The sequence below is a fragment of the Indicator indicator genome, chromosome 13 (genome assembly GCF_027791375.1).
Source record: "Indicator indicator isolate 239-I01 chromosome 13, UM_Iind_1.1, whole genome shotgun sequence".
Classification (NCBI taxonomy): domain Eukaryota; kingdom Metazoa; phylum Chordata; class Aves; order Piciformes; family Indicatoridae; genus Indicator; species Indicator indicator.
The window spans coordinates 16,793,183-16,819,939 of NC_072022.1; the positions used below are offsets into that span (position 1 = coordinate 16,793,183).

General features: G+C 40.7%; 1 protein-coding gene across 1 annotated transcript in view; it reads left to right on the forward strand.

Moving 5' to 3' along the window:
* The window catches only part of RYK (receptor like tyrosine kinase), a 51,331-nt gene that overhangs the window by 7,275 nt on the left and 17,299 nt on the right, over positions 1-26,757 (forward strand). The window contains exons 2-9 of the mRNA XM_054385911.1: positions 8,316-8,437; positions 9,475-9,574; positions 10,764-10,898; positions 11,409-11,465; positions 12,085-12,229; positions 16,050-16,150; positions 18,507-18,641; positions 20,031-20,117. Of these exons, the coding sequence (XP_054241886.1) occupies positions 8,316-8,437; positions 9,475-9,574; positions 10,764-10,898; positions 11,409-11,465; positions 12,085-12,229; positions 16,050-16,150; positions 18,507-18,641; positions 20,031-20,117 (882 nt within the window). The remainder of the gene's footprint in view (positions 1-8,315; positions 8,438-9,474; positions 9,575-10,763; positions 10,899-11,408; positions 11,466-12,084; positions 12,230-16,049; positions 16,151-18,506; positions 18,642-20,030; positions 20,118-26,757) is intronic.

Genomic DNA, 26,757 nt, shown 5'->3' on the forward strand with positions numbered 1-26,757 from the left:
TCTGCTTTGCAGAGTTGTGTTTGGATACTGGAAAAGCTGAATTAATGAAACAAATTTCAACTGCATCTTTGGTCACAGTTGTTCTGAGCTCTAGTGAAATGGGGTTGCTCGATGACTAATTCCTACCGTAAACTATCCAGACTGGAATATTACTGAGGCTTCTACTTTTCAGTCTTTAGTTAGAGGCTATTCCTCAAGTACCTTAGTGTGCAGTATTAAAATTGTACCTCAGGTCTCAACTGTGAGAGCAGGGAGTGCCTAAAGTTTAATGAGTTGTGCCTGATGAATTGATCTTTTTTTCAACCTTGCCATCCCTCTGAATGGCAACAGCACCAGCGGATCCAGTGTAAGAATGAATGCTAACACTCTCTGAAAATGCTTTGTGGCAGTACAAAGGGTGTGATGGTAGAGGCTTCACACACATTATTTCTCTTCCATCTGTGCCTTTGGCCTTCTTTCAAGCGGATAACTCGCATATTTGCGCTGACCGCTTTGGAGAACTGGGAGCAGAAGCAACAGCATGAACCTAATGTGATGCTTTAGAATTTTGCTGTCACTCACTGGGAGTTGAATAGCTGCAATTAAATTAATCAGTATATTGGTTTCACCATGCTACTTGGGAAAGATAAGAGCAGTAACATTTAAGTGTTGGAACTGCTGACTAGGCTTGAAAAGCTGCAGCTGCCCAGAATACATAATGACAGTGGCCCAAATGAAGCTGAGCAGGTTGATAAAACTAAAGATATTTATCCTCTCAAACCTATTTTAGCCTTTATCAAGTTAGCTGGTGGCCTTGTGGATTAATTCCTAATAAAAGAAAAGTGTATTAGGCTTTATGGCTTTCCAGAATGCAGAGATTGCCACAGAAGCTAATAGACCTGTTTTAGTTCATGTGGAGCTTCATTTTGCCTTAAATGATTAGTGTTGTGATGGAAGTCTTCCACAGTGTCTCAATGGATGTGAAGGGTTCCTTATCCCTTTAACAGATCACAAAACTAGAAGCATGAGTTTTGAGGATGAGAGGTCTGAGGCATTGAGGCAGAGATGTCTATGTTTGGATTGGTGTGGGTTTTTTTTGTTTGTTTGTTTTTGTTTTTTTTTAAGTTATTTGTACTCGGTTGGGTACTTGTTACTGGACTAGTAATAGCCACTGGCAGGGACACTGTTCTGAAGGTGGCTTACCTTGTTATGCCTTACAGTCTTGCCTACAGTGATAACTGAATTACCACCAACAAAAAATAAAATGGCATTACTTCTGTAGGTATGTGACACTAAAATACTGAAAACGCACTTTATTCATGAATGCAAGTGACATCTGCCATACCTTTGTTAGGTGATTGAATTTTGGCTCAGAAGATTACAGCTGTTAGTTCAGGAGCTTTGTGATACTAGTAAACTTTTGATCTGAAGCTATTTTATTTTGAGATGTGTGCTTTTGGGTAACTGTGGTTCACATGGATGGAACCTTTGGGTTTTATTCCTGTTTGCAGTGTTTACTGCCATTCTAATTCAAAAGGAGCATCAAACTTCACATTACAATAATTTTGAGACATTTGTATTTACCAGTGAGATAGATTTTTTTTTTTAATTTCATAAATATGCCAAATAATTCTGTGTGCTAAGTTGTTTAATTTGTTCATTAAAGTTAGCTTTATTTTTTATTATAAAGTTCCCTTTCAGTTGTCTTCAATTCTGTATCTGCATCATTACTATTCCCATCTGTCCCATTTCCCCTTGGTCTGCAGGTCACTGCACTGATTTTGCTCATGTATCTATCTCGTGCACCTTTACTGCTTCTTTCCTTTGTAATCAGCTTCTTCAGGTAACCCATGTGTGCTATGCTGGCTGTTAGTAGCAAAGTGACTGCTGGTTTTGTTATAAATTTTACTAGTGGGTGTTTTTTGGTTTTGTTTGTTTAATGGGCAAATTTAGAAGGTGTTCACAGGAGCAGAATGTGCATTGCTTGGTTTTGCCCATTAACAATAGTGTCGTCATCTAACTATTTTCACAGTGGTCTAGCTATCAGAAAAATGAAGATTTTTTTTTTCTGTTGGTGGAGAGGAAAATAATCAGGCAGGGTGCTTTTTAGAGACAAGCAAAAGGGTAAGAAACTGGGTCCTAGGAAAAAGGAATGTTGTCTTTTCAATACTGAGTTAAATTGTGAAGTTCCTCATGCTTGAGCAAGTGCCATTTCCTGGGGGAAGCTTCTTCCTGTAGAAGGGAAGAAGCTGACCCTGTGACTTTCAGGAAGAGCTTTTATCAAGAAAAATGCCACTTGCCTGTGGTGTTGAACTTGAAAACTGTATTTAACAGCATCTGTAAAGTGAATTGTGGGTGATCTGTCTGAAGATTCACAAGAATTTAATGAGAGCTCTCAGCTAAGAGGTGTTTTTTCTCATTTGCTAGATAATGGTTTTCAGGGATGTAATTACTGCCTTGAAGTTATGTTGAGTATTTTCTCAAAATGTGCCTTGGCTATTGTATTCCATCTCCAGTTTGTGACAGGTTAACTCTGCACTGATGACAAAACTGTTTGTGCAGGGTCTGTATGTTCCCTGCCACCACTGGGTAGGGTTCAGTGGATGTTATGGTTTAACTCAGCTGGGGCCTGAATGCCAAGAGCCTGTCCTAACAAGATTCACCCACTTGGTCGGGAGTGAGAGAAACACAAAATTCCCCAAAGCCCTGTGGGTTAAGATCAGGAGAGTTTAAAGGAATAACAGAGTGTACAGTGTGTTTCACAGAAAAGCACAGCAAAAAGCAGAAGCAAGCCCACAGCTCCTCCAAGCCCACAGCCAGCAACAGTGGAAGAGACCAACACCCCCAAACTAGTAAAGAAAACAGGCACTAATTTCAGTCATTGCACAGCCAGGAATCTACCAGGCAGTTGGGTAGGCAGCTGAGAGTGCCAGTTAGGGTAGCTATGTTAATGAAATAGTAGCTTTTGCAATGTGAATACTAGCCCTAGCCTTCTAGAAATAAAATTTAACTCTTACATTGCACATTGTTTTTTTGCCTCTTGATTTGTAGACAAAACCTGCCAGAATTGTGTTACAGTGTAAGTAATGAGGTGTAACCAGGTAACAGACTCCTGAATATTGTCATTGTCTTTAAGAATGTGTTACTGTGTGTGTGTGTTGTAGGATAGAGTTATTTCATTAGAATAAAATCTGATTTTATTCTATGCTGATAGAGGCAAGTATCTTTAGTATATCGTGCTTAAAAAGAAAAAAAAAAGTGATGCTAGACTGCATTTGCACAAGGACATTTGAAAAGAAGTGCTTTGTTCAGACATGATCTAATTTTGTCATCGATGCAAGGGCTGCCCGGCAGCTTTTTGCATTTAGGAGTGAAAATTGGCCTTTCCCCTTGCTCTCTGAGCTGCTTCAGATGTTTTGTTATGTTAAACAGTGCAAAGAATGACAGACTTTCTCTGTCATTCTTCCTTTTTGTTTGGGTGCGGCTCTAATTTATCCTTTCAAGTTTGCTCCCAAGGGTGGAAGGTACAAAGATGTGGAAGTTAGTTATGAGCTTCAGGGGTTGCCTGAGTAAAAGGGTGACATTCCTACTCTGAAATCCAGGCAAAGCATTGGTCTTGCTGTTTTCACGTGGGTTGGTGTAGGTTAGTCAAGGATGAGCAATGAGAAACCAGATTCTTTAGGGTTGTGCACTGTCTGCATGTGGTCTTCCTGAAGGAAACTTGCCAGGGCAAAACCGCTGCCGATATTTTAAAACTGTTCATTGCTAATCAGCAAGATACTGCTTAAACCACTACAAGCATTTCCAAAAGTATTTTCTTCCTCTGCAATTTATGTAACCTAACCTCTGTTTTACTGCTTTGTCAAGAAGATAATTACTGAAGAACTGCCTGTTTTCTCTAGCTGTTTGCAATGCATCTGTGTTTTTTTTTCTAGAGCCACCTGTAGTAGTTTAGTAGTTTACTAAACATTTTTGAAATCCACAACAACTGGGTAAATGAACCTTATTGCTGTCTTACTTTTTTCAGCAACCTGCTGTGTAGACTGATACATCTTACATTGCTACAGTGTTTGAAAGAGTACACACTTAAAATTTGAAATTTAATGTTGCTGATTTAGCCTGTGTATCGACAGTGACCTGCTTAATTTGATAATCTCTTGAAGCTACTTTTGCTGGAAAAAAAAAAAAAACTAGACTAGTTGGATAAGGTAACCAGGGCTGTTTTGGTATGAGATTGATCTAAGTTGGTGCTGCTATAATCCTGCCCACCCTATGAAGTGCACCTGAGCATCCTTACTAATTCAGGGAGTTAAACTGGCTGAGGTGTGTTCAGTTTTTCTTTTTCTTTCCCTGCATAGTGCCAGCTTGGATCCTTGAATGTGGCTTGCTGGAGGTTTAAATAAGGAACATTGCAAGGCAGATGCAGGTATGCATGTCTGAAACACAAAGGTGAAGTGCAAAATTAAAGCAATTTGGAGTTAACTTAAAGTGCTGTGGTAGTGGAGCCTGAAGTGTTTTTGCAAGCTTCTTAACCATTTTTAATGTCTACTCCAGAGGTAGTAGTATTGCTAATCTGGATATCTAAGCAGTGAGGAAACACAGTTGCATTATGTGTGAAAGAAGATATGTAGATAACAAGGAATAAAGTATCTGATGGAACAGGTACTCAGTAAACATAATTGAACCTGTATGACATTTCACCCAGGCAGATTGTGGGAAGAGAGATGTTGAATGTCATCTGCCCAGTCTGTTTGCTGTGGGCTCCTTGTCTTCTGTCTTCAGCTGCATAGGGCTGTTGGAGCCTGGCAGGCTGTGCCATGGGTACCTGTGTAATCCATGTGCCATCGAGAAAAGCATACCTTACCGTGGCTAAAGTCTTCTAACTGTACAAGTCTAGATGCTACCCTGCATGGAACTCTTGAGCATGCCTGGTACTGCAGCATTGCCTGGGTAATTTCTCTGGGTGTAAAGAATTTTTCTTTTCCTGTAAGTGGAAGAGTTGGAAAATGGAGTGCTGTGAGTGAAGCGATGGCAAGCTGCATCATGAATCCTTGGGTAATGTTACAACTCTGGCTTTTACTGCTTTCATGACAGTGTCCTGTGGCATTGCTTTTGTGTCTTTCCACGTGCCCTCCCTTATGGCTGGGATATGGTGCAGCTCCCAGCATCACCTGGCTTCTTTGTGTCAGGCAGAACACACCTTCCTGCCTTGCTGCCTTTCCAGAGCACAGGCAAGGTGGGCCTTCTGACTGTCAAGCTCAACTGCAATTTTTTGTGTGTTTTGCTCGCTTGATTGAAATAAACCATGTAGACAAAGTACTTCAGGAATTTGGAACTGAGGTGGGGAGGCAGCAAAGGGGTGAAAATTGAAGGATGGAAGGGTGGTCTCAAAGCAAAACTGTACTGTGACAGATTTGAGGTAGGGAGCTTGCTTGTTGGTTGTGGACACAGGTTCTTAGCTGTGCCTGGCAAATTGGGTTTTGTCTGTAGTTTGTTCATGGGGAAAAAACTGTGCTATAAATGAAGTGTTTAAATCGTTGATAAAAGGGGAAAAAAACCCCAGTACAGTATGGAAATACTGACATTTTCCAACTGCGTATCTATCAGTTTCCAGGGTTTGAGAAAGCATTTGTCCAAATTCGTAGGAAAAAAAGAGGTCTAGTGAGAAGCTGTTGGAAGATGCTGTCTGTTAGTTTAGGAAGCTTGTGATACACAAATACAAGAAGCACAGAGGATGTACTGGTAAAAAGTCAGTGTGTTTACTTTGGTTTGTGTGATTTCTGTGCATTTTCTCAAGACCCCTGATGGAAACAGGATACTAAGCCAGGCAATTGTCTGCCTTTTCTTGTTAAGAGCTATACTACAAAACCTCTTACATTGTTTTTATATGCCAGTCTTTTAGTTAGAGTGCAGTTGTTTTTAAGCAATAAAATTTGACATCGGTTCTTACGCTGCTCTTGAAGGATGCTGTTGAAGTTCCTATAATTGGCTTTGCCTGTTAGTGTGTAGTTTTTTATGGCAGTAAAGGCATTAAAACATTAGTGGGCTATGTACTAAAATTACTCAGTGTTGTACCACTGTTAATGCTTAAAGACAGGATTGATCTTCTGTAGGGTAATTGGTTTTTTGTACACCTTTACATATGATTGTGCCTTAAGATATTTATGCTTAGCTTCAGTTAGGATTGCCGTTTCTTTTTGTAAATGCCAGTTTTCATAACAGAATTTTATTGCTTCTATGAGGAGTTTCTCTTCAAAATTCGTATTAAGTAAGGGGTGACAAGTGTTTGATTATTGTGAGCCTTTCTCCATCCTTCTTCCAGGTTTTCTCAATCTGAGGTGGGTTTCATGTGTAGACGTATACACATGTAAAAATTACCCAGTCAAGCTGTTTTGGAAGTTTGCTGTTTCTTCCATGTGTTTTCTAAGTTTCTTGTTTCAGCACATGTGTGTATGTGTGTGCTTCTTTCTTCTCCCTATTTTACTGGTTTATGCATTTGGTGGATTTGACAGTACTAGTTTAGTGATTGGACTTGATATTAAAGGTATTTTCTAGCCTAAACAATTTTATGACATGCCATTTATTATTGAGTGAGCTATGGAGAAATTGGAGAAGAAAGTGTATGCAGGGCTTTTTTTTTTAATATACACTATCTCAGGCCGATACATGCAGGAATTAAGGTATTACATACATCTTTTTCTGCTCAAGACCTTGTTTGGGAATCTTTCTCTCTGAGATTACTCTGTTCTGTTGGTTTCTTTTGTGCATCCAGTGTTTACAGTTTCTCATCCCCCAGTATCTGTGATTATGTACTCTGGAGTTTTGGCGAAGTGTTTGGGCCCCTCACTACAGCTCTGAGGTGCTCGTGTGTGTCTAGAGAATGGCAGCGAAGCAGGTGAAGGGTCTGGGGAACAGGTCTTGTGAGGAGCAGCTGAGGGAAGTGGGTTGGGCAGTCTGGAGAAAAGGAGGCTGAGGGTAGACTCCAACTCCTTGAAAGGAGGTTGGAGCCAGGTGGGGTCAGTCTCTTCTCCCTAGTGACAAGTGATACGAGGAGAGGAAATGCACCAGCGGAGGCTTAGGTTAGATCTTAGAAGAAATTTCTTCCCTGAAATGGTTCTCAAACACTGGAAGAGGCTTCCCAGGGAAGGTGGTTGAATCCCCATCCCTGGAGGTGTTTAAAAGATGTGGAGATGTGTTGCTGAGGGTCAGGGTTTAGCACTAGCCTCAGTATAGTTCAGGAAGTAGGGGTTAAAGGAGTGGGTGGTGGGATGGATCGAGAACTGGCTAGAGAAGAGAGTTCAGGGGGTGGTGACTCAATAGCACAGAGTCCACCTGGAGGCCTGCAGCTAGTGGTGGTCCCCAGGGGTCTGTACTGCATCCAGCCTTGATCAACATCTTCATCAATGACCTGGATGAAGGTAGAGTGGACCCTCAGCCAGTTTGGTGATGATACCAAACTGGGAGGAGTGACTGACACCCCCTTAGGCTGTGCTGCCATCCACTGGGACAGTGAACAGCCTGGAGAGCTGGCAAAGGGCAAACTAATGAGTTTCAACAAAGGCAAATGGAGACTCCTGCATCTGGGCAAAAGTAACCCCCTACACCAGTACAGACTACGTGTTGACCTGCTGGAAAGCAGCAACCATGGAGAAGGACCTGGGAGTCCTGGTGGACAGTAAGTTACCCATGAGCCACCAATGTGCTTTTATGGCCAAGAAGGCCAGTGGCATCCTAGGTTGCATTAAGAAGACTGTGGTCAACACATTGAGGGAGGTTCTCCTCTACTCTGTCCTACTGAGGCCATACTTGGAGTATTGTGTCCAGTTCTGGGCACCCTAGTTCAAGAGAGACAGGGATTTACTGAAGAGAGTCCAGCACAGGACCAGTAAGATACTGAGGAGACCAGAACGTCTATCATATGAGGGAAGGCTGACAGACACAGGCCTGTTGAGTCTGGAGAAGAGGAGGCTGAGAGGTGATCTTACTAATGTTTACAAATATCTGAAGAGTGGGTGTTGAGAAGAAAGTGACAGTCTCTTTTTAGTGGTGCCCAGTGATAGGACAAGGGGCAGTGGATACAACCTGGAACACAAGAAGTTCCACTTAAACATGAGGGAAAAATTCACTATAAGGGTGCTGGAGCCCTGGAGCAGGCTGCCCAGAGAGGCTAGGGCATCTCCTTCTCTGGAGACTTTCAAAACCTGCCTGGATGTGTTCCTGCATCACCTGCTCTGAGTGGTATTTTGATTCAAGTGAAGCTGTTGGTACTGAGAGGTTCCAGTGTGTTAGTGTTGGTTGTGTTCTTCCCTGTCTTACTCTTTTCTTTCTCATTGCAGGTCTTGATGCAGAGTTGTCTTACGTGAGGAATGATGTGGTTAATCACTACGCATTGTCCTTCAATCTATTAATCCCCAGCGAGACCAACAATCTTCACTTCAGCTGGCATGCTAAATCCAAGGCAAGCAGGCATAACTTCTGTGTGATCTGTAATGTGTACTGAATACTCATAACTTCATGGCTTTTTTTTAATTTGTACTCATTAGCATACGCTAGGTGCAAAAGAAATGTGTGATCGCAGGCAGCAAGTTAAGGTAATGTGTTCCTTTCTTGTTTTAGAAAGGTTAAGCACTCCTTTTGAAATGCTTCATGCTTGCTTCTGGCAAGCTGCAAGTGTATATAATCTAAGCTACTGGCTGTGGGATCTCTTCTGGTGATGCATTGAACACACAGAAGGGGCAGCCATGAGCTGAAGCCTCTGGAAATTAAATGTAGAGCAATTGTATTTAAGAGATTTTTAGAAACATATGTTTAGGAACAGAAAGAATCTGTAAATGTAGCATCTAGCAGTTATTACTGATCTCCAATGAAATGGAAAGGGATTTTTATTTCATTTAACCACTGTGTTTGGAGCATGCAGCAACAACTATCATAAATACTATGTACTCTTAATGTTTTGAAGCATTTCCAATCAGTTAATTTATTTTTGTACATGAAATGATGTTTAGTGTCTGCCAGATGGCCATTCTGTTCTTTTTAAACCTGAGTGATGGTTACTCTTATGTCCTGTGGTATGAAAGACTGTGGTAGGAGCAACAACTCCACCAGTGCTGAATATTGTTTGTCAGTGTTCTTCCCTTTGAGGTGTAACTTCTTATGAGACATGAATTTTGGCCTGCAACAGTATTGGACAGAGTGCAAGCCAGCCTTTCTGCTTTATACCATATTCTGCCTTCACAGGCAGTTCTGTCACTTGTTCTTTTGAGTAGGAGTTTCCTTGTTACAGCTTCACCCAAAAGCTACCTGCATCACTGTCCCTGCCCTGTTTCTTTGGGCATTTTGAACTTTTGGGTGAATTTTCTTGGAAAATAGGATAGTTTTTTTTTTTTTTTTTTTTTTTTTTAGATTTCAGGAAGAATTTTGAAAAGATATGTGGAATTTCTTTTTACTACTGTAGAAATTTCTTACCTATTTTCTGTCTCTCAACTGTTGTTACAGGTTGAGTATAAACTGGGATTTCAAGTAGATAATCCCATGGCTATGGCTGTCCCCCAGGCCAACATTTCTTTACAAGGAGAAGTTCCTCGGACCCTTTCAGGTAAACTCCTTGCCTCCTAAAAGTGCACAAGTAGTGCTGATACTAACTATACTTTCTAGTGGTACTTTTCTTTTTATTTTTTTCCCCTAAATGTATGTAGTGCTGCTTAAAAGCATAATTTCCCTCTATTAAACATGTTACGTTTATAGGTCTTCTGCAACACTTATTATGACATTGCTAAATGGGTATTATAGATTGAAAGTATTAGTCTGAGAGTAATACTTTCTTCCCTTTGTTTAGTGGAGGACAGAGACTTTCCTGGGAAGGTAACATTTTTTAATGTATATGTACACCCGCAAGGTTCTTGTTCTCCTTCACCAATGATAATGATAAACAATTACATGGATTTAAAAATCCATTCATTTCTCTAGCCTGTAAAGATGACGTTCCAAGATGTGTGGGAATTGTTAATATATTAAAGTGTTTATGGTAAGTTTAAAACTGAGAAAGCCATTTTGAATATGTACTAGCTCCTCATAGAATTTATGCTAGAAACAACTGCATTTGTTTCAACTGTGCAAGTAATCGTCATTCATGCTTGTTGGAGTAGGATTCCTCACTGTCTTGTGCTCTGTTAGACCCTTCAGGGGCTATAAAATAACATATTGAGGTTTTGGTTGCCTGCCACTTTTTTTTGTGAAAGCAGGCACTGGAGGAATTCAACTTGTTACAATAAATTGTACTGGCATATAAGCTAGAAAGTAAATAATATTGGTTTAGTTTAAGCTTTGATTCCAGTCAGATTTGCAGAGACAAAAGCATTTCAACTTCATGGCTGTGAAAAGATTGTACTGCCATAGCATTTGAAAAAGCAATAAGAAAACTCAGTTTTCTGGTATTCTGTGCTAAAGGAGGTTTCTCTTGTGACAGCACTTTAACTCCAAAGCTAATGGATAGCTAATGGTCAGTTATCCACAAATAGAATTTTAGAAATCTGTAAGGTTGTAATATACAACTCACATAGGTTTTAAATAAACCTATGTCATAGATCTAAATAAATCCTTTAATACTTTAGTAGTTGTCTGAAATTGCGAAGTACAAAAATAGCATTTCTTAATAGCACATTCTTTAAAGATGTACATTATAAACATCATCTTAGAAGAACCTTATCATTGAAATATACTTTCACCACAATGTCTGAAATGTGCTTATACTTCATTGTAATGCTTCTTTTGCTGTCTATTTGCAGTGTTTCGTGTTGAACTCTCCTGCACTGGCAGACTCGACTCTGAGATCACAATACTAATGCAGCTCAACTTGACAATAAATTTATCAAAAAACATCACAGTTTTAAATTTCAAACGAAGGAAAATGTGCTATAGAAGTAAGACACTCAAGTTTCACATATTAAAAAGCTTTTAGTGTTAAAGAATGATAGAAAAAGGAATGGGAGGTGAGTAACAGTTCCTGGGAGCGAATGTTGGAGAGGGTAAGAAGAAACCAGGTAACATTTTGCCTTTCAGAGATAAATGGGGACTTGGTAAAAGCAGAGGCTGAGTAGTGAATTCCTTAAGTGCTCTGCTGCATTGACTGACTTTTATATATATATAACAAGAAGCATTCTCTGTTGTGCTTGGAAGGAAGAGGCTAGTTTCTCTGAATCTGCAGCACTCTGTTCAGATTGTTCTAAGTATTTCCCCCAAAAATCTACTTAGTTTATAAATTGTGGTTAGGTATTTAAAGTGAAAATCTAGAGATAGCTCTGTTCCTAAAGTCAGCTCACCTCTTTGGGAAAACAGATTCATTTTTCCACGAATGAGGCAGTTAAATTCCTGTGAGGGTCTAAAATTATAAATGTATACCAAACTTAATGGTTTTCTCTTCATCTGTTTAGAGCATGAACCAGAAGTAAAATCTCCAGCATCTGATAAAAACAGTAGCAAGGCTATCTGTAAGTAAATCAGAGTATACAACTTACTTTGGATGTGAAAAAGGAAAAATTTGTAGTTTCCACAGCTTTTTCCTGTGAAAACACTCCTAAGGCAGTCTGTACAGTCTGGCTTTTAGTGGGGTTTGTTTGTAATTCTTGTAACTGGGAATACGTACTTGAGTGAAGTGGAAAAAAAACTATTCCAAGTTTCCTAATGCCTTTTTTTTGAATCACATCTTAGGGTCTCTGGTTTCTGTATGTGACTCTGATCTATTTTGTTGACTTTAAGACTTCTCTGGTCCTAATTTGTCAGTACTGAATGGATAGAATAAGGTAGCTGATTTTATTCACTTATCTTCTAGCTGAAAATATCATTGACTGACTGTGCTCGGCTTCTGTAGTACTCAAAATGTAAACATTTTTGCCAAAATACTTTTGGAAAGCAGTGGAGCAAATTGTTCACTTTTCTGGTTCTTGCACCCCTCTCATGCACACCTAAGTAGCTGCTGGGAACTTAAGAAATGTTCTTTTTTGGAGGTTTGGTTTGAGGGTTTGTTTTTTGTTTGGAAGTGTGGTTTGTTTGACTTGTTTTCTTTTACTTTTGAGAAAGCTTCATTAACTTTTCACCTTTTTGTTTCAGTTGATCCTGTGAATGCTGCTCCCACCACTTCTACCCGTGTGTTCTATATCAGTGTGGGGGTGTGCTGTGCTGTTATATTCCTGGTAGCAATCATATTGGCTGTCTTGCATCTACACAGCATGAAGAGGATAGAGCTGGATGACAGGTACATGTGCAAGCTTTTCAAGTGCATTTGTGGGATGCATTTACAGAGATTTGTGGGAGTTCTGATCTCAAAATGAGCACTCTGTAGTAGCTTGCAATTTCTGTTCTTGATGTCAAGCTGTAGCAATTTATTACCTGTGTAGAGTTGTGGTAAATGCTATACTGCAGAAAGGCATCAGTTGCAGATGCTCTACTGTTCATGGGGTGGGAGGATTGTGATTGTGTTTTAGAATAGTTGTGTGGAGGGCATGCATTGGGGTATTATGGACAGAACTGGATGTACAGCAATTGTCAGGATTGAAGGAAAATGTGAGGAGTGGGTTTTTTAATGACATCTACAGGGGGGATTGAATTTCACTTTTCTGTTTTGATTGATTTACTGGTATTCACTTTGGCTTTAGGCTGAAGTCTGGGGATTACAGCTGATATAAAGCTGAAAGTGTGGCTCTCTCCCAGATGTGTTTTCAATCCAGAAAAATCAATTTGGCACAGGTGTGCAAAAAGGACTTGGAATGCGAACCCAAGGGTAATAGTCAGCTGAGTGGGGATTAAAGACTGAGGCTGAATAAAGCAGGTGGACAGAGGCTGTACAATTGCATCAGATTGTTCTGATTTGCAACAACTGTTCAGAAGCAGCCAGTTTTGAAAGGGAATACTTTAGAAAACAGTCATGCCTGTGGGTCACTCATGCTGAAAGGATATCTTGAGTTGTTTCTCTACCTACTAGCAGCCTTTCAGAGTAGTTCTGCCTTTTCATTTTCCTCTCTCTCCATTCATATGTTTCTTTCTCTTTTTCTTTCTGCCATATACTCCTCTGGTGTTCCCAGACCACTTGTTTTCAGAGGGTGTCACTGTAGTAAGTAGTAATGGTTTCTCGAGATCTGACTATCTAACCAAACGACTTGTCAGGTTTCCTCAAGTTGTTTGTGCTTGTCTTTCGATCAATAGAAGCTGTTAAAGGATGTGCACCTTGCCTTAATTCAGAAGGGAAATCATTATGTTTATAAAATGTGCCTCATAGTGTCATTTATGACTTTTTGAGAGGCATCTCAGCCTAGCAGCATGATCAAATGTCCTTCCATCCACTCCATGGTGTTTGATTTCTGTGGATACACATGCTAAAAATTCATCTAATATTAATAGTCTGTGGTTTGTAGCTATTAAAGAATGTGCTGTAAATCAGCCTATGGCCTTCTGATAATTTCTGGAGAGCTTCTGCCAGGTAGTGGGGTTTAGTTGTTCAGGGAGCTGTGTGGTGACTTGGTTTTTAATCACAAAGGTGCTGACCAAACCCTGAATGGACTCTTGCGTAAACAGCTGTGGTCCACTTACGTTGTGGTAAAGGTGTAGCAAAGGCAAAATGTGACTGACAACTAGGATCTGTGGAGTTTTGTTTTGAGAATGGACAGCATGTATAGGAGCCAGCAAAGAGATTGCAAGGTGGTATTTCAATGCTTGCTTGAGAAAGCAGTTCAGTGCTGTGGTTTACCCTTGGTGTTATGCACTGGCATTACAGTGTTTGAGCACTGACTGCTTGATGCAGCAACTGGCAAAGAAACTCCTGAGAGAAGAAACAGCTTTTGATTTGGTTTTGAATAACAAGCTCAAAATGGTACTGCAAAGGTGTCCTCAAGTGAAGATGATAACGTTGTTAGGGTTAATGTCTTCCTAGAGAACAGACTGAAAAACCCACTAAGCACTGCTGTTGTGCTTAGTTAAAAAAAAACAACCAAACAACAACAACAACAAAAACCCCCAAACAAACAACAAACCCACAAACAAACAAAGAAAAACCCCAAAACCAGAACTAAATAAAAAGGAGGGAAGCTCTTAAATGGAAGCTAAATCCAGGCAGCTGAGTTTACAAGGCTGCACATAGACTGTTTAAGAACTTTATATCAAAAACTCAGAGCAAATGGTTGCATACCTCCTATCGAAGGCACTTGAAAGAGTGCCAAAGAAAATTGGCATAGCTTAACAGCAGGATAATGGAGGTTATTAAAAGCAAGAAGATATCATTTGCAAAGCTGACATGGTATACAAGTGAGAAAACTCAGAAAGCTCATAAACATGAGCAAGGTAAACCTAAAAAACAATATAAAGCCAGCAAAAAAGGTAGTTTTTCAAACTTGCACTAGGCATAAAAGACTTAATTCCTTTTCAAACTTGCCTGCAGCAGGAAGCCAGCCAAAGAAATCTGCAGGGCTAATAAGTGATCAAGTTACAAAAGAAGTTTCCGGCCATAGCAGGAAAGCAAAATGCAAGTTCTGCATGAATGTTCAATGCAGTGACCATGCCAGGACACTTTGGGGAGCTTGCTGGAGAGTACATCATGTTGAATGAGCTTGTAGATGCAATAATATGAATGGTTAAAATAAACAGTAATAAATTGCCAACATCAGAGAAAATAAACTAAAAAATTCTAAAGGAAGTTAAAGTGGAATAGCTAGACCACCAGCTGGGGCTTTTAACCTCCTGTTAAAATCTACACTGGAACCCTACAACTGAAAGACAGTGAATGTGGCAATGACTTTAAAAAATGCTTCCAGAGTGAGATTGAAGCCAGCTGTAAATCAGTGAGCCTGATGTTTGTATTGTGAGAATTAGTAGATTTTGTTTTAAAGAAAAGCTTCAGGAGGTGTATCTGTGATTATAGTATAATGAGGAAGGGTTGACTTCCTGTTTTTTTTTTTTAAAGGAAGCCTTGCTTTAAAACTAACAGTGGTCCTTGAGGGCATCACCAAGCATGTCTAAAAATCATACAGGAATGGCTAGCACTGCTTGGTCAGTGCTCAACTGCAGTCCCACAAGCAAATGGCATGTTGATTATTTGGTAATGCAGAGGGTTGTAGCCAAAAATAGTATCTTCTTTGTTCTCCCAGTACAGCCAGCTGAAGTGGAGAAGCTTTTAAGTCTCATAAAAGGAGGGGATGTGTGTTTGGGAGGGAGATCAAAAAAGCTTCTGGCTCTGCCATCTGAGGTAGTAACAGGTACTGTCTTTGCCTGCAACTTTCTCACCTGTTCTTAGGCCACTATAGCTACAGCTTTTTGCAGGAGAGAAAACCATCCTGCTGTGGTTTAGTCTGTCATTTGCGTGGCTCTTGAATACTACATGTGCAGCTGTAGTCCTTCTACCCAAAGAAGTTATGTCAGAGCACATTTTAGCTGCTTCTGAAAGAGGCAACAAGTATCCTTAATGAAAGGAGTGACAAAGTAAGGTTGGGCAGTTTGGTCTATAAAAGAGAGGATGCTGGTAAAGGGCAAAAAACAATTTGCAACACATAACTAGGGAATATCTTTTCCATGTGCTGTAGTACAGGAACGGGCAGCAGAATGAGCTAGCAGCTTGCATAGCCAAAGCAAGAAGAGATCACTTCAGCTGAAAAAGCTAAGTTAAGCTTTGCAGAGTGTTAGGAGTGCCTCTTTGTTTGGTCCAGGCTGCTCCTGGCCCTCATAGTCATTGTGGATTCTCAGGGGGTGTTGGTACCATGGAACAAATGCACACATGCCTTCTCTGGAATATAATAGCCTTGGTGTTTCTGGTATGACAGGGTGGTTCTTGCAATAAATGTTTTGTAACCTTGGTTTTTCAAAAGTGGTGAAGAAGAACTGAAGAATAGAGCAGATTCTGCAAAACAATTAGGAAGAAGTGCTAACATTTTTGAGTTACCTGAAATAGTTTGATGTGTGAGAGACTCTAAAAATGCCATTCTTTCAAAGTCTAGCTTGGAAAATCTGCTAGGTTTAACTTTGGTAAGTTAATTTTGAATGTATTGCAGTGGTGGGCAATCATGTTTATGTCCATTTTTGTTTTAAAACAGCATTAGTGACAGCAGTAGCTCACAAGGTTTATCCCAGCCTTCCACACAGACAACACAGTACTTGAGAGCTGACACACCAAACAATGCAACGCCAGTAACCAGTAAGTGTTAATCTAATTACAGATCCTTGCAACAGACTTTCTTGGACACAGAAGGAGTGTTTGGTGATAGAGGTCATACCAATTCAGTGTGAAGTAGAAGAGCACGAATAATCTCCTAGCTCTGTCGTGTGTGTGGTTTTGTCCAGTCATGCCATAGGCAAGACTGAGACCTCTTAGGTAGCAGGGTCCAGGAGTCATCGTGTGAGCACGATACTGTTTTGCCTGGTCTGTGAAGCATATTTTTTCTTAGCACTGGGAAGATAACTGCCTTATGCATCGCCATCATAGCATCATAGAATGCACTGAGTTGGCAGGGCCCTTCAGAAGTCATCTAGTCCAACCCCCCTGCAGTGAGCAGGGACATCCTCCACTAGATCAGGTTGCTCAGAGTGTTGTTGAGCCTGACTTTGAATATCTCCAAGGATGGGACCTCAACTACCTGCCTGGGCAATCTGTTCCAATGTTCCACTACCTTCATGGTAAAGGACTTGTTCCTAACATCCAATCTAAATCTCCTCTTCTCTAATTTCAAACCATTGCCCCTCATCCTATCACTACAGGTCTTTGTAAACAGTAGCTCTCCAGTCTTCTTGTAGGCCCCATTTAGCAGTACAAGCATGCCAAGAAACTGCCAAGCTGAAATAGTACTCTAACACTCCTAACCTTTTTCTAACCTGTTTTCGTTTCCTGACATTTTTTTTCTCTCTTCCATAATACTCCATAAAACATAGAATCATTTAGGTTGGAAAAGACTTAGTAGTGCTACTGAGCATCCCAATTCATGAAGGAGCACTGCAGAAATGATACCTTTACTGTTCAGTGTACTACTGCCTTTTCCTTTTTCCCTCCTCCCCTATGGAAGCATGTGTTCATCTAAGACTGAACTGTAACTTTGGGAAAGTTTTGGCTTTCTTCTTTCTACAACTACCTGAAAGAAGGTTGGAGCAAGATGGGTGTTGGTCTCTAAGAAGTGATAGGATGAGAGGAAGTGGTTTCCTTGCACCAGAGGAGGTTTAGGTTGAATATTAGAAGAATCTTCTTCAGTGAAAGGGTTCTCAAACCCTGGAATAGACTGCCCAGGCAGGTGATTGAATCCTGTGATGGTTTGAACACTGACACAAATCCCCACCCCTGAAGGTGTTTAAAGGATGTAGAGATGTAGTGCTGAAGGCCATGGTTTAGCACCAGACTTGGTAGAGTTGGATAACAGTTAGTCTCGATGGTCTTAAAGGTTTTTTCCAACTGGAATGATCCTATGAGTCTGTGATTTTAAGTTCTATTGTATTTCTCTGGGGAAAAAAAAAAACAACAGAGGATCTCATCATATGAGTTCATTCCCTTGCAAAGAGCTGTCTTTAAAATTCCTTTAGTGGAAGCATTAATGTTAAAATTATTGAATGTATTAAAAAAATTCCTTTCCAACAAATTCGGGAGAGAACTCAGTGTGCAGCTGACTCTGGAGCTAGTTTCTCTTCTTGCTGCCCAGAGTCACTCCTCAGCCTTCTTATTTTTCCATCTCTCATCCCAGATCATGTCCTGGCAGTCTCAGGTTTTTAGGATGGCTGGCTAAGTCACACTGGTTAATTTTAATATGACCCCTGGAAACTTATTACTGAGCCTGCCAAAATGGCATGTGGTTGCTGTGGTTTTCCTTTTGTTTCCTCCTTGTTTCAGAATATCTCTTACCCATTTTGGCACATCCCTGGTAGTGATGGAAACAGTGAATATGGAAGAAAAATGGTTGCATGCACAAAATAAACAGAATATTCTTAATCCTCCTGCGGTCATATTAACTTTTTTGGGTTGTTTTTAAATTAAAAATAATCATCAAAGTGATTCTCAAGATTAATAATCCATAAATTCATGAACTTGGTTAAAAATAGTCAGTCCTTTCTGACTGCATTTGTTTTGAGTAAAATTTAGATGTCTAGAAGTGCCAGAAGAGGGCACTGGTAGTTTTGATTATATCCTGAGGGGTGAGGCATCTTCCTCACTCCAACATGGTTTCTGACAGCCACTGCCTGTGCTCTTTATTTCCTTGTTGTCAGGGAAATGTAGGGTCACATTAATCAGCTTCAGTGTGTGAGGAATTTGGATTACTTGGTGTTCATAGTGAGACTCAATCTCTTTATTTCTCTAGGATGCTTTTATTAATGTTTCCCCTGCAGATTATTTTATTCACGTGGCTTCTCTTGTGTCATTTGTTGTTTAATACTATATTTTTTAAAGGATCAATACATAATTTTTTAAGTACATGCTGTTGCCAATTTTTGTACCTGTAGGTGGTACAGAGGTGAAGCAAAGTGTTTGTGTTCTCATTATAAGGGTATTTATATTGGTTTGTTTGGCTCTGCTGGCTCCTCAGGTTATCCTACATTACGGATAGAGAAGAATGATCTTAAAAGCGTCACTCTAATGGAAGCAAAAGCTAAAGTCAAGGACATAGCCATCTCCAGGGAGAGGATAACTCTAAAAGATGTGCTCCAGGAAGGTATTTATGGGACTCAGACCCTTGTTGGCTACAACATTGTGTATTTATTTAATTTATTTGTAGCTAGATTTTTCTGCAGTTAACCATAGATCATGTTTCTGATATTCATAACATTTGGTGGAGGAGAATAATGAATGATGTTTGCATTTGGGGTGTATGTGGGGTTGGTGGTGTAGGGAAAGCATTTTCCCCAATTCATTAGAATGGGAGAGTGACTGTGCTCAAGACATTGTTTAGCTTGTCTGTCTTAAACTAATCCTTTCAATAAAGGAAAGAGTTAGATGGCTTAGCAATGAGGTAATAATCAGTTGAGGCTGTAAGTGGCAAAGTAACTTAAGTTACTGGAGGAGAGCTGCTCTTAACAACAAAAAAAATCAAAGCAAAAAGCCCACCAAAAACACAGTTGTCTAAACTCATCCTCTAAAATTTGCTAGCTTCTGATTTGGAAATCTAATCAGCAGATGCAACATTTAGAGCTCTGATGTGCAAAATTCAGAGATTTTAGGATTCATTTGTCCTGTATAATGTTTATTTTGGAAGCTTTCATACATTGGTTCTTGTTGAAAACTAAATTTGGGAGATATGCTTAAATATTTTGTGTGTTTTATCATTAATCTTTACTGCTGCAACTTCAAGTATGTGTTGCCTGAGCATCACGAGAAATGAAACTTTCCAAATCTAGAGGTCTGAGGCACTCATCCTTTGGAGGCAGAACTGTGAAATGCTTTGCATTACTCTCTGCAAATGCTAACACTCCCCACTTAGTGTATGCTGCTAAGCGTCCGAGGAGATGGCTTTATGCTCCACGCCAGTGTCTGGTCTGCAGAAAGCTTCCTTTGCGTTTGGAGCATACTTTGTGTTCCTCTGTGCTGTCTGTTGCCCGTAGCTGTGATGTTAGGAGTCTTTTGATAACTAGAAGTGACTCTGCCCCAGATACACTTTGGACGTTTAGCACCGAGTGACAGTGCTGCACTCTGCTAGATGTGGCTAGAACAGCTGGAAAGTGCCATATGGACCTCCAACTATTATCTGAGTCTATAAAAAATGTAAGTAGTCAGAGGCCTAGAATACAGAAATTCATCTTTGTGAGAAATATTTTGACTGGAGAATTCCAGATTGCTTGGATGAGAAAAGGATGGAGCTGGAGTTCTTAGTGCAGATGGCTGAAAAAGTCTGAACTGCCACAAACCAACCCATCATCAGTATTGATACTCAACTGATGTGGCTGCTGTCATTAGTTCACTCTCATGCTTATCCCCCTACGTTTTAGTTCTCTAAAACTTCCAGTTGATATCTTTGAAGGTAGTGTTTTCTTAATAGATGCTAAACTCTGTTGATGGTATTGGTGTATTTTAACCACATAATACCGATTGTGTGTTCTTTTCCCAGGCACGTTTGGGCGCATTTTCCATGGGATTCTAATAGAAGAGAAGGACCCCAGCAAAGAGAAACAAGTTTTTGTCAAAACTGTTAAAGGTATGTTTACAGAAAGGAGTGGCTTTGTGTCCACTTGTTGGAATGCTGAGTGTGTTAAGGCTGTCTTGAAAAATAAATCCCTCCTACCCATTGTATGCAAATGGTGAATGTTTGAAAAGCAAAGGCAATTTGGATGCTGCTGTCAGCCAGAGAGAATAGGGATCTTACATGGAAGAAAAGTGTGTATTTTCCACCAGTGCCTTCAGTTATTGCATCTTAAATACTTTGACTTATGAGACCCCACCTCAAGTACTGTGTCCAGTTCTGGTGTGCACATCATAAGAAGGAGAGCTGTTGGAGTGAGTCCAGAGGAGGGCCACAATGATGACCCAAGGGCAGGAGCACATCTGCTGTGAGGATAGGCTGAGGGAGTTGGGGTGTTCAGCCTGGAGAAGAGAAGATCTTATAGCTACCTTCCAATACATGAAAGGATCCTACAGGAAGGTTAGAGAGGGACTTTCCATAAGGGTGTCTAAGGACAGGACAAGGGGGAATGGTTTTAAGCTGAGGGAGAGAATGAGGGTGGTGAGACTCTGAAATAGGCTGCCCAGGAAGGTTGTGGATGCCTCCTCCCTAGGGGTGTTCAAGGCCAGGTTGAATGAGGCCTTGAGCACCTGAGTCTAGTTGAGAGATGTCATTGCTCATGGCAGGGAGGTTGGAGTAGATGATCTCTAAGGTCCCTTCCAATCTAAGCCATTCTATGATTCTAAGTAAAAATGTGTTTTTATTCCTTTTTTCCCCCTAACATGTCATTGTTCATTCCATCCGCAGCCTTTTCCTGTAAAAATTGCTAGAAAAAGCAATTGCAATGCATCTTATAAACCTTTTATGAACATGTATGGCTGTACAAAAGATAGAGCACAGTTTGTGCAATCCTTAAAATTTGTTGTGAAAGCTGAGACTTCACAGAATGCCAGGGAGTAGAAGGGACCTCTAGAAATCGAGGACCATTTAGGGCAGGTCACACAAGAACGCCTGTGTGGGTGGGTTTTAAAAGTCTCCAGAGAAGGAGGCCCCACAACCTCTCTGGGCAGCCTGCTCCAGGGCTCCAGCACCCTCACAACAAAGAAGTTATTCCTTGTGTTGACGTGGAACTTCCTGTGTTCCAGTTTACACTTGTTCCTTGTCCTGTCACTGGGCATCACCAAAAAGCGACTGGCACCTTCATCTTGACACCTATCTCTCAGATATTTATAGGTATTAGTAAGATCCCAAGAAGCATGTTGTTGAAGTGATTTAAATTGTGGTAGGCAGACTTAAAAACCAAGGTAAGTGTATATGAAAATCATTTTACATATATCCCTTCCTCTGTGCTTGTCTTTGTAAGAATACCAGCTGTGAGTGATCAACATAAGCAATGTCAAATTAGCCTCCTTTCCTCTAAAAAAATCCTTACCTCCTGAACATCTTGGTGTGGCTGAACTGTAAGGTAAGATGGTACCAATTGCTTTGTGGGCAACAGGAAGGTAATCTGTCTGCACATTGAGTCAGCCAGCAGAGCTGTAACTGTGCCCTGGAACACCTGTGCATGTTTCAGCTGATGGGACTCAGGGAGACGAACAGCAAAACTTTGCTGCTCTCACTTCTCCTGCTCTTTTCTCTTAATGTCCTCATGGGCATTCCCAGGTTCAGAGGGACAGTAGTCCCTCTTACTCTTGTAGACATGGGATGCTTCCATTATTTTTTTCGGGAGTGCCTCTGAGGTGGTACACTTTCATTCTGTAGCACTTTTCCTCCCTCTTGAGGCAGAGAGAACTTCTCAAAAGAGGTATATTGCCCCTTTGGAATATATTGGTGGCTAGCATTTAGCATGATGGTGGCAGTTGGAGCTGTGCCTGCTGAAGTTGTCATAGCCTATGACACAGAAGAAAACCATTAAAAGCAAGTCTTTTCTTGCAGTGACTTTTAAAAAGAAGTAAAGGAATGTTCTGGGTTTTGTTTTGTTTTTTTTTAAACAACGAAAGTGTATTTCATTCTAATGTTTTGGTGAATTTTCCTGAGATCCATCTTCTTCTGTTGCTCCTCCCTGCCAAACAATTGACTGTTGTTTTGCTTTTACTTGATAGAGTTTCCAAAAGACTTATCCCATGTCCTGTGAGCCTGGTGCTCCTCTGTGTTTGAGGCAGTCATCACCAGTTAGGTAGTGCATCACTCACCAATGTCATCTTTATCTGTGGTCCCCTTTGCTGCATTACTTGGTGGTTCTCTGCCCTGATTCAGAGTCAACAGATGCTACAGTTCTTGTGAGCCCCAAAATTGTTGAGAGAGGGCAGTTTGACAGTTGCACAGCACTTTTCAAGTGTGCTTGCTTTTTATAGCACTGGCAAGACAACATGTATTAGAACAGATCTTATTTTAGAAGCCTCCCATCACCACTTATCTAAGCTTTACCAAAATGAGGCTTCCAGTCCACTCTTGGAGCTGCATTTCTCCCTCACAGTGGCTTGTATCTTTGACACGGTGCACATCCTGATTTCTCTAGCCCTTTCCTTTGCAGGGAAATATTTGCTGGCTGTGATGAACTGGAGCATGGCCCTAAGGGAGTAATGATATTCACATAATTATTGTCTGTGGAGAGTTTCTCAGCTTTAAAAAGGTTCTATATGGATGATGTTTATAACAGATTTTGCTGATAGTAGCCTGTGAAGTAACACTGGTTTGGCCAACAAAATGTTGCTAGGAAAATAAGTATAAACATCCCCATTTGTCCTCACAGCACTTCATTTGCAGTGCTTCATCTTTGTATCCTGGCTGTCATAGCTGTGTGTACAGCTGGGTCATGTAATATGTTGGGAATTTGATCTGCTTGGGTTAAAAAAACCCCAAAAAACCAAAACTACAAAAATTCTCTCTTGACCAGACTTTTTGCTTGATCTTGCTCATTCTGTGACCACACACATACACGGTTGTTTTGGCACGCAGGAGTAGGGCAGGACCACAGAAGCAAGACGAATATGAGAACTATTAAACTGCTGATGGAGGAGAAGCTGGACATGAGCAGACAGTGTGTGTTTGTAGCCCGGAAGGCAAATCATGTTCTGGGCTGCATCAAAAGAAGCCTGGCCAGCAGATAGAGAGAGGTGATTCTGCCACTTTACTCTGCCTTGGTGAGACCTCATCTGGAGTACCATGTCCAGCTCTGGAGCCCTCCATACAGGAAAGACATGGACCTGATGGAGCAGGTCCAGAAGAGGGCCATGAAAATGGTCAGGGGGTTGGAGCACCTCTGCTGTGAAGACAGACTGAGTGAGCTGGAGTTGTTCAGCCTGGAGACCTAATAGCAACCTTCCAGAAGGCTGGGGAGGGACTGTTTACAAAGACCTGCAGTGACAGCAGAAGGGACAATGGTTTCAAACTAGATAAGAGCAGATTTAGATCAGATGTTAGAAGTTTATTATCATGAGGGTGATGGAACACTGGAACAGGTTGCCCAGGAAGGTGATTGAGGCCCCATCCCTGGAGGTATTCAAGGTGAGGCTTGACAGGGCTCCAGGCAACCTGATCTAGTTGAGGATGTCCCCGCTTACTGCAGAGGGGGTTGGACTAGATGACCTTTAGAGATCCCTTCCAACATGAACCATTCTATGATCATTGTTGCTGAAGGCAAGAAAGGAGCCTGAGGGCTATGAAAAAGAAACAAGGCAAAAATATTTTGTGTAGCTAAGTTATCCTAACAAACAAAAAAGTACAATCTGCTCCAACACTGTCTTGGTTTTCCCAGTGGTGCATTCTGAAATTGCTTGAAAAGAAGAAAGTCTAGTGGTATCCTGAGTGACAGAAATAATGGAGTGAGATGTTTCAGATCGTTGGGAAAATGTGAACAGAAACTCTTTTAGTAGGTGCTGTGAGGAAGCATAACCTGCTTGAAAGGAAATCCACCGTTTTCTTCTCACCAGAGCCTGAAGTAAGACATTGCATTGGCTGTTTTGACATTAGGGTAGCTGCTCTGGCTTTAAATCTGGAATTGCAAATAGAAGAAACCTTTTGAAAGGAGTGAAAGAGAACATCTGGACATGGTAAATATAGTCAGTACACTTGTGCACAAATGAGACTTTTGTATTAGAATCATGGAATTGTAATTGTTTGAGTTGGAAAGGGCCTTTAAAGACCATCTAGTCCAACCCCCTCACCACAGGCAGGGACATCTCTCTCTAGATGAGGTTCATCAAAGCCTTATCTAACCTGGCCTTGGCATGTCTCATGATGGAGCATCCACAGCTGCTCTGTACAATGTGTTCTAGTGTCTCACCATCCCCACAGACCAAACCCAACTAACCAAACCCCCAAACTTCCTCATGTCCAATCTAAATCTATCCTCTCAGTTTCAAACTGTTGCCCCTTCTCATGCCACTACAGGCCATAAGTCTCTTTTGGTCTTACAAGTTCCTTTTTGTATATTGAGAAGCCACAATGAAGTCTCCTTGGATCATTTTCTTCTCAAAGTGGAACAACCTCAACTCTTTCATTCTTTCTCCATCCTATAGGTGCTCCAGCCTTTGGATCATTTTCATAGCCCTTCTCTCTCTGTCTCTCACACGGACAGTGTGCTGTGGGCGGCTCATGTATGTTGGCTTTTAGCAGATCTCTGCTGTATTAGGAAAGGTGTCAAAGAAGGGTTATTGTGCCATTCTAGCAATAATTTCTGAATACAGCTCATCAATAAAACCTGTGAGGGAAATGTCATGCCATAGACACAGCAGATGCCTATCACAATAGATCTTTCTTGTGTTCCTCCTTCAGTTATTAGTGTATTATAAGATTCATGAACTTTCAAGATGGGTTGTTTCTAATAATGTGGAGAGGGAAGACAGTGCTGTCCATTTTCTCATTTCATAGCCCAGAGAAGATGAATGTTGTGGCTGACATGCTCCTCAGCCAGTAGTTAGAACTGTCAGTGTTTCCCGCTCTGAGGGGAGTGTGCTTGCAGCCTTGCCAGCTTGCCTTTTTCTCATCTTATCTCTCCTGGGGGATGAACCCAAAGGATCAAACCCCAGTCTTTCTTGCTTTCCTTCCCTGATGTTTTCTAGCCTTTTGGTAAGGTATTGAGAATTACTGTAAACCAGAAGAGTGCTAATTGAAATCAAGAAACCTTGATTTTTCTGAACTCCATGCTTGTTCTGTCTTCTGAGGTGATGTGCTGTTGGAGGAATTGGTAATACATAGTAACTGAGGAAGTCTGGACCTGCCTTCCTCTGTCCTGAGAAACTCGAGTGAAGAGACCGTTGAGAGAGTGTGGGAGACTAGTTTCCAGGAATGTATTGTAGTCTCTATTTTCTCAAGCTGGGATTGACCTATTAGGTCAGGCTCTCAAAGGCCAAGTTTGATCCTAATAAAGCAACATCAGTGCAGGAGACAAATAGATTGAAGTTCACTTGTTTAGCATTATTTAACTAGTTTCTTCTGCACTGCAGGGTGTTGTCTGGTGTCTTTCATCTGAAACATTCATCAAGTCATTGAAATTACCTCTCAACTGCTTCATTGATTACTTGTTTCATAGCTTATAAGTTGATGTGATGGAGAAGTTGGAGATAATTCTCTTGAAATCTCAGTGCCACATCTTTGTGAAAGATGGAGTCTGAAGGCAGAATTCATCTCTGAGTGCCAGAAGTTAAATCCAGATCCCTTAGAAGAGGATTCTCTTTCACCTAACTGTAGTGCACTCCAGAGAGAAGTTGTAACATGCCCTAGGTAGTGACAAAACTTCTACCAGCATGTTCATGAAATTCATTAGTTTGATTTATAATGGGGTTTTTAATGCTGTATCATCTAACAATTTAGAGTGTGTCTGGATGTGCCTGAGTTTTTCATTAGAGACTGCTCTCTGCTAAAGGGAAGAGCTTAAAACAAAAGTAGAGACAGTTACCTGGAAGCTCTAATAACTTGGGGAATACAAAGATCACATGCCCTGGGCAAAAGGTGTCACTTGTTCATACTTTCTGTAAATCCTTAGTGTTGGACATCCAGTTGTTTTCTTGTCTTTGCAGTTTACATCACTATGTGTTTATTTGCTAGTCATTCTGAAAGTTTTACCTTCTTTCACATTAGACTTTTCTGTGGATAATTCACCTTTGTTCTTTCTTTAAATGGACATTCATGAAGATGTCTCATTACCTAAGAAGAACGTTATCTCTAGTATATTTGGGATATTGGAATCCATGGATCCACACAACCTGAATAAGTTCTTTGTTAGAAAAGTAGCAGATGTAGGTGGCATTTGTTTCTTGCTTTACAGTGGAACTGCTTTATGAGATTGTGACACTACACTTCCCTTAACAATAGCAGATTTCCAATTGCTCACAACTTGGAAATGTTTCTCAAAGCTAGCATTGCATCTCATGCCGGTGATTGATAGATCTTTTCTGCCTTTATATGTCACTGAAGAGACTTTCTTGTGAATCTTCTAGATCACCTTACATCAGAAGAGGGAGAAAACACATAATTTTCACCTTTGATTTAAAGAACATACTGTTTAATGGTGCTTTTCCTGTGAAGGAGAATATTCTTTACAAAACAAATAGAATTGTATTATTCCAGGAACATACACAGCAAGTTTGAGTTACGCAGAGCCCTGACTCATTTAGTACCTTCTGGCCAAGGTACATTTTTGTTCAAAACAACCAATTGTGCTGTTCAAGATAAC